At 46.5% G+C, this 11,214-nt stretch overlaps 2 protein-coding genes and 1 non-coding gene across 3 annotated transcripts; all 3 read right to left on the bottom strand.

The window, feature by feature from the left end:
• Nucleotides 1-1,048: 1,048 nt before the first annotated feature.
• On the bottom strand, nucleotides 1,049-3,448 carry RPL39 (ribosomal protein L39). The gene is made up of 3 exons (XM_048959811.1): nucleotides 3,336-3,448; nucleotides 3,056-3,159; nucleotides 1,049-1,377 (listed from the first exon to the last, which is right to left on the bottom strand). The coding sequence occupies exons 1-3, from the start codon at nucleotides 3,336-3,338 to the stop codon at nucleotides 1,329-1,331; spliced, it is 156 nt and encodes a 51-aa protein (XP_048815768.1). The 5' UTR covers nucleotides 3,339-3,448; the 3' UTR covers nucleotides 1,049-1,328.
• Nucleotides 1,842-1,973, bottom strand: LOC125699984 (small nucleolar RNA SNORA69). Its single transcript, XR_007379751.1, has one exon. It is a non-coding gene; the product is annotated as a small nucleolar RNA SNORA69 (small nucleolar RNA).
• Nucleotides 3,449-3,475: 27 nt separating the features above from the next.
• UPF3B (UPF3B regulator of nonsense mediated mRNA decay) lies at nucleotides 3,476-11,132 on the bottom strand. The gene is made up of 10 exons (XM_048959796.1): nucleotides 10,851-11,132; nucleotides 10,597-10,703; nucleotides 10,422-10,528; nucleotides 8,896-8,994; nucleotides 8,489-8,599; nucleotides 7,822-7,865; nucleotides 6,968-7,156; nucleotides 6,347-6,492; nucleotides 5,344-5,656; nucleotides 3,476-4,509 (listed from the first exon to the last, which is right to left on the bottom strand). The coding sequence occupies exons 1-10, from the start codon at nucleotides 11,013-11,015 to the stop codon at nucleotides 4,363-4,365; spliced, it is 1,428 nt and encodes a 475-aa protein (XP_048815753.1). The 5' UTR covers nucleotides 11,016-11,132; the 3' UTR covers nucleotides 3,476-4,362.
• Between the last annotated feature and the right edge of the window lie 82 nt (nucleotides 11,133-11,214).

Genomic DNA, 11,214 nt, shown 5'->3' with positions numbered 1-11,214 from the left:
GCAGGTACAGCTGTCTCCCCTGGATGACTTGTGGTATGAGGCAAGATCCCTGTAAGTCTCCCACATCACAGCCTGGGCTCCCAAAGGGCCACCTGCAGCTCACATGGGCACCTGTCCAGGGCAGGCTTTGCAAGCACTGCTCAGGCCCAGGGCAGGCAGTTACAGAATACAAATCTCACTGACCACTCAGCTTCACATTCACACACTGCCTGGACAAGTGCCTTCATTGTTCTTCTGGGCATGTGACATTTCAGCATCTGACCAGTATTGACTGCATGGCCCTTCCTGTTCATCTGTGCTATTTCATCAATTAAGAAAATAATAAAACACAAGAAAAGCAACCAATCTGAATAGCAACAACAGGATCCCAGTAGGCATTACTGTGTGGTCTACCTGCAGATGTTCAAAGGGTTATGTGGGATGTAACAGCGGAGCTGGGAAGAAGCAGTGGCTGGCTTCTGTTACAGGGGACATCCGTACATCTGTGTCAGCATAAATGGAACTGAGAAAGGGAACTGGAGAGCTTCACACAGGAGGCCACCTTACCCCAGAGGGCCCTTCTCAATGTGCTTTGCAGCTCCATAAAGTAAAACCAGAGGAGGTGAACGGACACAACTTCAACAAATGGTGACAGTGCTACTTACTTTTTGTAGTAACATTGCCTGAAACTACCCAAAATGTAACCCCGTCTTCCCCAGTCAACAAATCAGACTGACACTGCACACACTTCAGCCACAGCAGCTGTGGGTCATGAAGCCTTTTTCAAACTTGTGAATGTCCTTTGCCTCCAAAAGCCTTTATTTTTTTCCCCCACTATTTGTCTAATAATATTTTCTCCAGACTAACTACTGTAAAATCAGCTTTGTTTTTACCCCTTTTCTTTAAGAACTGGTGTGTTTGGTGCTCTGCAATTTACAATAACTGAGAAGACATCGCCTCACCTGGCCGGAAAGAGTTGGTGAGGTTTTCCACACTAGGTAAGAATGTGTCTGCAGTAACACTGCCTTTCCGTGCTACCATCCCACTGTACATACACAAAATCAGCCACTTCATTCAGGTCCATATTTATTAACAAGCCTGAACACTGTTAATACTTATGATGCCTGAAAGAAAGAACACTAATAGAACACAGTCTTCATGTTTCAGATGCCAAATGCTTTGAGATTCCCGTTAATAGCATGAGCCTGCACTGGCTCATGGAACAAGAACTGAGCACTGCAGTCCAGCACTACAGAAGGAATGACTTGAGGGTTGTTGATCAGCGTTTGGGGTGTATCAATCTGATGCAGAAAGACAAGTGCTATTAGAGCTCCCAGAGACAGTCTCTCTTACAAGCCCAGTTTGGTCCTTCTCCAGTGTCTCCTTTTGGAGTTGTACCTAAGACAAAAACAACATCAGTTAGCAAAACATACACAACTGACCATCCAGGTGGACTGAAAACACCTTCAATTAGCTCATCAGTGAAGGATTTCTACCATGCTACCGTGGCAGGCTGCCAACAAAAATCAACTCTGTACTTTTCTTTTAGTTTAAATTCCCATCTGTTTACTTTCTTCATTTGCTAACCAATTAGCACAGCACTGCAGAGAAATCTAAAGGCTTGAGAAAGAAACAGGTCTTAGAAAAAGATGCATTAGCACGTGAATGTTCTTTCCCCTCTTTTGGAGACAAAAAACCCCACATACAGTCTGCCCAATTATCATGAAACTTATTTCCTGCATGCAATTTGTAGCCTAAGACAAATATAATCATTTTTGATGACGAGCTGTGTATGGAAAGTAGACTCTTCTGAGAAGCTACATCCAATCATTGATAATGTATGTCCATTTATGAGCCACGGGTGATGTTCATGTTAAGGACAAACAGTTTCACCAACATACAGGTAAAACCAAAGACAGCATTAACAGAATTACTCTCAGCAGGAAAATGGCAGTACTCCCACAGAATGAAGCACTGCAATTGCAGCCTGCTATAGCACAGTTTGGAAGGTAGCTGAAGCACTTAAGTGCCACAAGACAAAGATTAAGAGATCTTGCTGCATGATAAAATATTACAAAGCAATGTAATACAGCGAAAACAGAAGCTCTTTTTATGCTGGTAACTGAAAGACAAGGGACACACAATGCTGATTTTCCTAAAAGGAAAAGAGGTAACAGAAGCAAAAGGAACTCAGCAATTCTGTGCTGCCTCACTGCCATAGCCAGCTGCTGGTACCACCATTCTCCTCACTACAGAGGAGAAAAAAGGATCTGGGAGAAAAAAATCCCACTCTCCTATGAAGTCTGAGCAGCAAAGCATGTGGGCTACACAATGAGCTGGCTGCGCAGCAATTGGACTGGCTCACACTGGCACCATCTTTTGCACAGCTGGCCTTTACCTGGGAAGCTGCAATACTCCCTTACTGCGCTTTCTTGAATGTAATGCTTGAAAACAAGTGCTATAGGCAAAGAAAAGGGAACTACTGCAAATTAGTTTCAGTCACAAATCAAGCACTTTATATTGTCGATTTCATCTCCCCTACACACCCGAGGAGACCTTTGTTCTTTATGCACCTCAGAACAGCTGTGCTCTGTATGTTCTGTAAGGCGCTGCTCCTTGAGAGGCAGCAAGAGAGGGAAGGCTGTTGGAGAGAGGAGGAGCTGGAAGAGGAATGTCAGGAGCAGAACGGCTGCTGATGTAACATTCTGGAATAATTCTTCCACAGGTACAGCTTATGCTTTCAGTTTCAATTAACTGACCGTTAATTAAAGTTGGCTCATCTCAACAGCTGATTTACACCCATAAATACTTACAGAACACAGAAATGAACTCGAGAAGGAAAAGCTGGGAGCCCCAAAGTCGGGGAAAAAAAACAAAACAAAACAAAACAGAACCGAACCTGTGGAGATGCGCCCTACGCACACCGTGTGAGAGCTGCATCCGTGCGCCACGGCGCTGCAGAGCGCTGCCGGAACACACGGCAGGTTCTCCAGCCTTCAGGCCGGTCCGTACGGGAACGTGATGCCGAGCGTGCGTGGGCCGCGGCTCCTCAAAGAGCTCCGGCCGATCCCATTACCTGATCTTATTGCCCGTCTTCATGCGAATCCATTGCGGGATGGGGCGGTTCTGCTTCTGCTTCTTCGCGAGGAAGCGTTTGATCTTGAAGGTCTTGTGAGACGACTGCAAGAGAAAGCGGCACTGAGCGCGGGGAGCTCGGCCCGGCCCCGCCGCGGCAGAGGCGATAACCGGCACCCCCCGCCCCGCCAGACCCCGCCGCGAGCCCCGAGTCACCGCCCGGTAGAGAAGTGGGGTGGGAGCGGCGCGTCCCGGCGCCGGATGGCGGCCGATGGCCTCACCATAGCGCTGCGCGGCGCGGCGACGCGGAGATGGCGGCTGCGGAAAAGGCGGAAGGGGCGGGGCGGGGGCGGGGCGGCGGCGCGTAGCCGCGGGCACAGCGCCCCCCTGCGGCGCGGCTGAGTGACGCAACTGCGGCTGCGACGGTTTGCGGACGTTTATTGGGCTCAGTACAAAAAGCGGCACGGCTAAAAGGCGCTACCTTAAAGGAGCCGCTACCGGCGGAGTCTTTCCGGGCTGTAAAACAACACTTCGAAACAGAGGGAAGATGAAGCACAGACCGAGGGCAGCAGTTGGGAAACGTTTCAGACTCGAACAGAAGGGGATGCACTGCACAACTACGTTCAATCAAAATAAGCATTTCAGTGTAGGTAGACTTTGCAAAAGAATTTCAAGCAGTATTCCACATTAAGCCAGCTTATTCATACACTCCAACTTAATTCTTTCTCGAGGAAGGGCTCTCCCCTCCTGAGGTCACTGTGCAATTCCAGATGTTTTCCTTTTCAGAACCAGAGCGCTCTGCTCCACCCCTACCTCACCCACCGGCAGACCTGGCTCCGTGCTACTGCTATAAAGGAGCTGCTGTCACTTTGGAAGGAGCGCTGCACGCCATGGCAACGCCCGTGTTAACAGCACACCACTGCAAGCTTGCTCTGCTTCAGTGCATGGTACAGTGGCTCCAAGGGCTCTACAGTAAAGCTCTGCATTAGATCCAGGTGTCATCTCCTCCTGACCGCATGACTCATTTATTATCATACTTAAGGCCACAAAGTCTTTCTACTTTGCAAAGGTTCTCTTCTCTGTTGTAGTTAGATGCTAGGAAAATAAATTCAAATAACTGAAAATACAATGAGAACATTTCAAATTCCAAATCTACAACTGAGGTTCTTTAGCCAGAAACATCCAACAGCACAATGCCCCTCTTCTTCCTTTGTTCCTTCTTCGCTTCGAAGGCACTTCTGGATTGCGTAGTACAAGCTCTTTGGCTGCACAGACAGTCAGAACACATAAGGCCTGCATGCTGGTCACTCACTCCTCTTCCTTCACGTTACTGCTCTCGCTCTCTTGTTTCTTCTCTGCTCCCTGATCTGTGGACTTTGCAGCACTGTCTTCATACTGACACAATCTGCTTCGGCTTCGGGCTCCAGGCTGGTACAGCTGCATTGCTGGACGATCCTGAAATAAATCAAAACTATTTAGACCCCTTCAGAGCCCCAGCGCTCTCAAGACACCAGCAATATAACAAAAGGCTCAAATTCAAACTTTTCAGACTGTTCTAAAATATATTATTCCACCAAGGTGGCAGTGTAACTTCAACTGGCTCGAATCAAGGTTGCCCCTGTTCAAGCCACAAAGAACTGCACCTGCTTGCTGTTATCGGTACCTTACTTCCATCTTGAAGAGACTAGTTCAGCTCTTCCTCTCGCAGAATGCAGACCAACTTGAAAGTTCCTCCAAAACCTCTTCCTATTTGTATCCAACAATGTCTTAGGCGACACAGAAGACTTACATATGGCTACCTTATGTACTTGTACTGCAGAAGCAGACCTGCAGAGCACGTAAAACTGAACTCCGAGCATTTCATCATGAATTTATTCTTAGGATCTATTATATTGGGCATGCAGTAGCCTCGTCCCTGTTTTGGAGGAACCTGGTCAATCTGTTTCCCACTCTGAGATACATTTTCAGGCACATACATCAAAAGATGCAGATTAGTGATGCTGTACCAATGCCTGCCAATGGGCTGGATCCTTATCAAATGAACTGGGATCATGGCACCTACAGTTCAGCCCACTACTTTGCCTTCATTTCCATATAGTGACAAGGAAAAAAAATAAAATAAATGTATGAAAATTTAGTAAACAAATTGTTAGTCTTTCTAGCAGTTTGTTACATTAACAGGGAGAACTATGACAGAAACAATATGGTTCTTCCCTCAAAGTGCATTTATCCTAAAAACACCAACTGGTCCCTATGAATTAAACACACAAAATTGAAGAAACACAGCACCTTGTTTCTGATACGATCCCTCTTAATTGTATCCTCCTTTTTATCATCTTTGGTTACTTTCTCAGATTTGTCCACGCCGCAGGTAAAGTCTGTAAGATCACTTTTCTTTCCCTTATCTCTGAGCAAGTCTCTCTCCTTTTTCACCTCCTCCTCTTTTCTTCTAAAAACCTTCTCTTTCTCAAAGCGCTCTTTCTGCCTCCGACGCTCTTCTTCTTGGCGCCTCAGTTTCTCCCTCTGTGCTCTCTCATATTCTCTGTCTCTTTCAAAATCTCTATCTCGATCCCTGTAGTCCTTTACACACTCATCTTCCGATCTGTATGAAAACAAAACTGAAGATGAAGCTCAAAAGATTCACCAAACAGAGTTGGGAGATCAATGTAATATTGGTGTAAATTTGCAATATGAAGACGACAGACTGGTAGGTTCTAGTTTTGGGAAACTGTCCTAACCCAAGTCATGCACGATAACCAGAGATGGCACCAAGTGCTGGCATTTCTTAGCCTTCTGGTCACATAGCTGGCCGAGTCTCCTCTGGCTTTGAAAGCATCTAAATTTCTCTGCCCCACATGGCAGAACCGAACCCTGAACAGATCACGAAGCTGCTGAGCATTAGGTTTTCCACTTTGGCCTTCTACAAGACTTAAAGGGACTAGTAACTGCAGTATGCCTCTCCTCTTGCCACGGTTATAATTCTTTCATTGCAAGGACTGTGCTCTCAGCCCGCTGTACGTCCCCTATACCTGGGCTTCTCTTGTGGAGTTCCTAGAGAGAGCTGCAAAGAATCTTAAAGTTTGTCCACTAGTGAAGGAATGCCGTAATTCACACATCTTCTCACAATCGTGGGGATGTTGCACCGCCACAGAAAACACATCCCACACCTTATACCACAAAAATCATTCCAAAGGAATTTCAGAACGTGGTCATGGCAGAGCAGCCTGACCTCGGTAGGACCAGGAAACACGTTATATACACATATAGATATTTATAGCAAGTACTAGAATACTTTTTTGCCTTCTCTTCTTTTGTCTCCCCATCAGATCGTTTGGCAGATGCACTACTCGCATTTTTTTCCTCCCTCAGAGTCTCCAGTTTCTTGGATTTTTCTTTTTTCTCCAAGTCTTTTTCATCTTTTTCAGGCTTCTTAAGTAGCTACAAAGAAAACACAAGTCTCATCTAAAAAGCCCACTAATACATATTTGTCCGGCACAACACTGAAATTGCATCAAGGGAACCACAGCCCAGTAAGAAATACACATTAATTTTACTGCAAATTGCAGTACTTTAAAAGCTGGAGTGTATGAGTAAGCTTAATCCACACAACATATTGGATTCTTTTTTCCTAAAACACACCTTAGAAAGCTTAAAAATAGGTCTCTGTTCCATAGTAAACTCACGATTTTGTTCACCACAGCATGTACAAGTCACGTGACAAAGCTTGGAGTGTTCTACGAAGCATTACAGCACATTAACTTTTACAATGCCTGCTATTAAATACGACAAAAAAGAGGTAATTTACGAACACCAACTCATGTGATTCTTCACACAGAGCACATTTTGAAAGACTTATATACAAATAATAGGGGGGAAGGAATGTAACAGTTTATAATAAAGAACTGTTCTAGACCTTAATCTTTGGTTCTTCTTTTGATCTGTCTCTTTCTTTTTCTGGACATCTGTCTACTTTCTTCAGTTTTTCTGCTTCTTTTCTCTTTCTTCTCTCCTCCTCCTTCCATTTTCTTCTTTCTTCTTCCCTTTGTCTTTTTCTTTCCAATTCTCTCCTCCTCCTCTCCTCTCTCTTTTCCTCTCTGAGCCTCTACGTGTGTCAAAAACAAAGAAACAGTGTATCTCCAAACTAGAAAACATCCCTTTAAGCCCAACAGGGTACTTTGCCACAAGGTGATGGAGTATTCCATTAGAAAATAACTGGCCTCAAAACTCCCCCTATTACAAAACCACTGTTTTCTCAATAGTACTATTGTGAACCCGGACACATTATTACAGCATCAATGTTTGGAAGCATGGCACAAGTCAAGATTTACAGGAGGAAAAGACACTGGACTCAGCCTTTATCATTCTAATTTCAATGAGATCTGTTTCATCAGTGATTTTCTGAATTGCCAGATGTTGAAATAAGATTATGTGCTAGGAGAAAGATGATCTACAAGGACCTCAGACACAACTGCATTAAAACGCAAGCATTTCAGTGAGATCTGGTTTGGCAGTGCCACAGAGATGTCCAGCATGTGCTAGCTGTGACCAGAATGCACAGAAAACATCACTGTTATTACAAAGGCCAGTGTTCTTATAGTTTAACATATGTCAACGACCCACGAGCAAGGAAATTGGATCAAAAGCTGCTTCTTCAAAAAGAAGAGCAGTAACACATCAATAAGCACACTGCAATATATGCACTCATGCTCTAAACAAGCAAATTATTATATCTGCAAGCAACAAGAAGATTCTGGGCAGAAGTCTTACCTGCTTATTTTTCAAGAAGTTCAGTAAGGGAGTAGTCTTTTTAGCTAGAAAATATATGAAAGCTAGTGTAAACAATGTTTTATCTGGTACTGCAATACCTGTAACAAATTCTACATGACACAAAGAGGCCTTATGGACTATGCAGTCTACCTTCTCTTCCATCAGCAATACAGCAGTGAAACAAGTATTCCAACCCTACTGCACAGCAATCATTACAATTCTAAAATTCTGTTTAGGACACTCATAAGTTTCCCAGCATACCTGTATGTAAAGAGACATTTACCCTGCCTTATCTGTTTCTCAGCTTTCCTCACTGATACCTGTAGCATGCTCCAGAAGGATCATTCTAGTTCCATTTTACTCAAGCACAACAGAACATCACCACACCTCACCAAAATGCAGCCACTCCACAGCCTTGTCCAGCTAAAGCATCTGATTAGCAGTCCAAAACCCAAAGATTGCCATATAAAACTTAAAGAGAAAAATTTAGATCATGAAAGTAAAAAAAAAAGAAAAGCACACTGAATGTATCAGCCTAAAGGTTTAACAACACCAGGTGAACACAAAACACAGCCTCCTCAAGGCTGAGAAATCACAGCTTAAAGATACACCACATACTTTGCTTGGTGCTTTAGGAAAAGGTAACTTAGCATGAAGATTTCCATACCAATCAGCTCTTTGTTTCTTGCCTCTATTTCCTCCAATAAGGTTTCAGGAGTGGAGGTTAACTTCTCATCATCTGCACTGTAACTTTCCAAAAACTTCTTGTATTCTGGATCTACAGAGAGAGGAAAAAAAAATGTATTGGAGCATGAAAAGAACCCACTTGGTCACTGCAGGAAGTCTGGAATAAACAAGTGAAGTTGCAGTGTTTACATGATGTCTTTTCGTGAACTGTCCACCCTCAGAGAACTTGCTCTAAATATGACAGCTATACTTAACAGATCTGCAGCCAGTAAACCAGCAGAAATAAGGCTTATGTGTAATTCTATCAATACACAAAATACTGCATTCAAACTACTTGTAGGACTTTAAGTCTCTAGGCATGCAGAACAAACTAGCCAGCTGTTATACCATCTTCAATTGTCCCCGTTTTGGCATCCTTTTTCTTGCTCTTCTTCTTTGCAGCTTTCTGGAAAGGAGCAAACTCTACTATGGCAGCATATTCCTGACCTTTTAAGAGAGGAGAGGAAAAACTGCATTAAGACACAAACGAAACAGGCATTAAATAGAGCACATCATGCATGTCCAGAACAGAAAGATGAGCCGCGCCAGGAACACGCAATACTAGAAGGGACTAATGGAACAACATAAAACATAAACGATTTTCAAAGCTATTTAATTAAATAACGCCTTTGGAGAGAACAAAATTCATGAAACAAATTGTCTTGCAACGTTAACAGAATACCAGATTTGCAGACCCTGAACAGGAGGGAAATGCCAGATGCCCACAGCTGCCAGCTCAGCCACCTCCCTGACACCACACTGCCCCCATCCTGCAGGCCACATCTGTGCTGTGCCGGCAGCAGGGAACATTTCAGCTTAAGGCAACGAAGGCAAATCTCAATTTTTGACAAAATGCAGTAGAATGTAACATCCACATGCTGCAAACAGGCTTTGGAGTTTTATTTTCCAACAGACATGCTGCAATTGTGGCAGCATTAACCTAGCACTATTCTTTGGCATGGTAAATACAGTGAGTGAGCCTTTACATTGCAAAGGAGCATCTTTAGAAAATATGCAGGCATTATGAGAACTTCATTATGCACCCCCTAAATAAAAGGTTTTCATAGGCAGAGCTGCACATCACATAAAACACCCAGATGGATTAAAAGATCCATACAGATTTGAAACAAAGCTGAGTGGGAAGTTCTCAGTCTACCAAAGCCCAGAGGACGACTCCTGTCACAGCTTCCACTGAACGTGAGATTTTAAGGTCTGACAGTGAGAGAGTAGCAAGGATTGGTCTTACCCAACGTAAGCAGTTTTTTTGGTTTTGTTTTTAATGTGAAAGTAAAGGATGTGAGATGTATTGAATATTTAAGGCACAGTTAGAACAGAGCTAAGTAGCACTCAAATTCTTGAAGAAGCATCCCAAGAACAGCACTTGTCTGCTTTCCAGAGACACTGATCTTGCAGGAAACAACTGCACAATTTGGGTTGCAGGGAAAAAACTGCTCCCTGTACCAAACCAAGGCAGCTCACTCTGATGCGAGACAGGCCTTGAGTGGTATTACAGAGTGATCAAAAGTATGTCATCGTTGGAGCAGGGAGAGGCAGAACCAAGTGACACCACCGACCTCAGCCTCCACCCAGTGGGAATGACAACACCCAGTGCTCTGCCCAGCCCTCCTGCAACGAGGGCACGAGCGTCAGCCACGCTGACACCAACCCTGCCTCTATAACAGCTCCAGCACCACCTGAGCTGAGCGCACCCACATTTGACATCTGATACCTAAAATTAACCTAACTTACTTCCCACCGAGCGTAAAGCGCTGTTGTTATTTGGATATCTTCTACCACGTTCACGATGCTGCCAACAGGCAGAAACGGCCCGCATGCCGCCCACCAGCCCCCGGCCCAGCCCCGGGGCCACCTGCCTTTGTGATCCACGAAGACATAGCCATCGAAGCGGTCTCGGAACAGCACGATGTCCTCCTGGTTCCTGAAGTTGATGTAGGCGCGGGAGAAGACGTGCGGGTACAGGCTGCGGGGAGAGGCAGTGAGAGGCGGGCGGGCGGGACACGAGGCGGGGAGCGGCGGGCGGGGCCCTACCTGGAGTCGTTGGCGAAGAACTCGAAGTAGTCGTGCTCGGGCAAGGGCTGCAGGTGCTCCTCCAGCTGCTCCCGGGTGAGGCTGGGCGGCAGCCGCCGGATCACCACCTGCAGCACGGCCCGGCGTTACGGCAGCGCCGAGGGCCGCCCCCCTTTCTCTTTCTCTTCCTCTCCCCGTTCGTCTTCCACCCCCTCCCCGCCGCGGCTCCAGCTCCCCCCGCCGCCGCGCCGTGCCTCGCTCGGGCCGGGCCGCACCTTGCTCAGCGTCTCCTTCTTGTCCTTGGGCCGCTCCAGCCGCTCGAGCTCGGCGGTGCCGCCGGTCCTCCCGTCAGAGCCGCCCGCCGCCCCCGAGCCGGCTCCCGGCCCGGCAGGGGCCCCGCGCCGCTCCTTGGGCCTGGCGTTCTCCTTGTCCTCCTTCATCCCGGGCCGCGGGGCTGCGCCGCGCACCCCAATGCGCCCATTGGCCGCGCGCCTCTCGCGGCTGCGCCTTAGCGGGCCGCCAGCCGCGCCCTCGGCCGAGGCCTCTTCGCCCCCGCGCGGCCTGGAAGGCTACGACTTCCGGCGTGCCCCGCACGGCGTGAAAAACTACAACTCCCGGCGTGCCCCGCGCGGAGAGGAA

This window comes from Lagopus muta, chromosome 13 (genome assembly GCF_023343835.1).
Source record: "Lagopus muta isolate bLagMut1 chromosome 13, bLagMut1 primary, whole genome shotgun sequence".
Taxonomy (NCBI): Eukaryota; Metazoa; Chordata; class Aves; order Galliformes; family Phasianidae; genus Lagopus; species Lagopus muta.
The sequence above is the reverse complement of the archived record's forward strand: the minus strand, read 5'-3'. Positions and strand labels throughout refer to the sequence as shown.

Bases quoted from the DNA above. Each gene is read 5' to 3' on its own strand.
- RPL39 (XM_048959811.1), bottom strand. The intron at 1,378-3,055 runs GTAATGGGATCG...TTTTTGTCTTAG, and splicing joins AAGACGGGCAATAAGATCAG to GTACAACTCCAAAAGGAGAC.
- UPF3B (XM_048959796.1), bottom strand. From the start codon at position 11,015: ATGAAGGAGGACAAGGAGAACGCCAGGCCCAAGGAGCGGCGCGGGGCC. The intron at 7,866-8,488 runs GTATGGAAATCT...TATATTTTCTAG, and splicing joins AAGAAACAAAGAGCTGATTG to CTAAAAAGACTACTCCCTTA. The intron at 4,510-5,343 runs GTGCTGTGTTTC...GATTTATTTCAG, and splicing joins GGGATCGTATCAGAAACAAG to GATCGTCCAGCAATGCAGCT.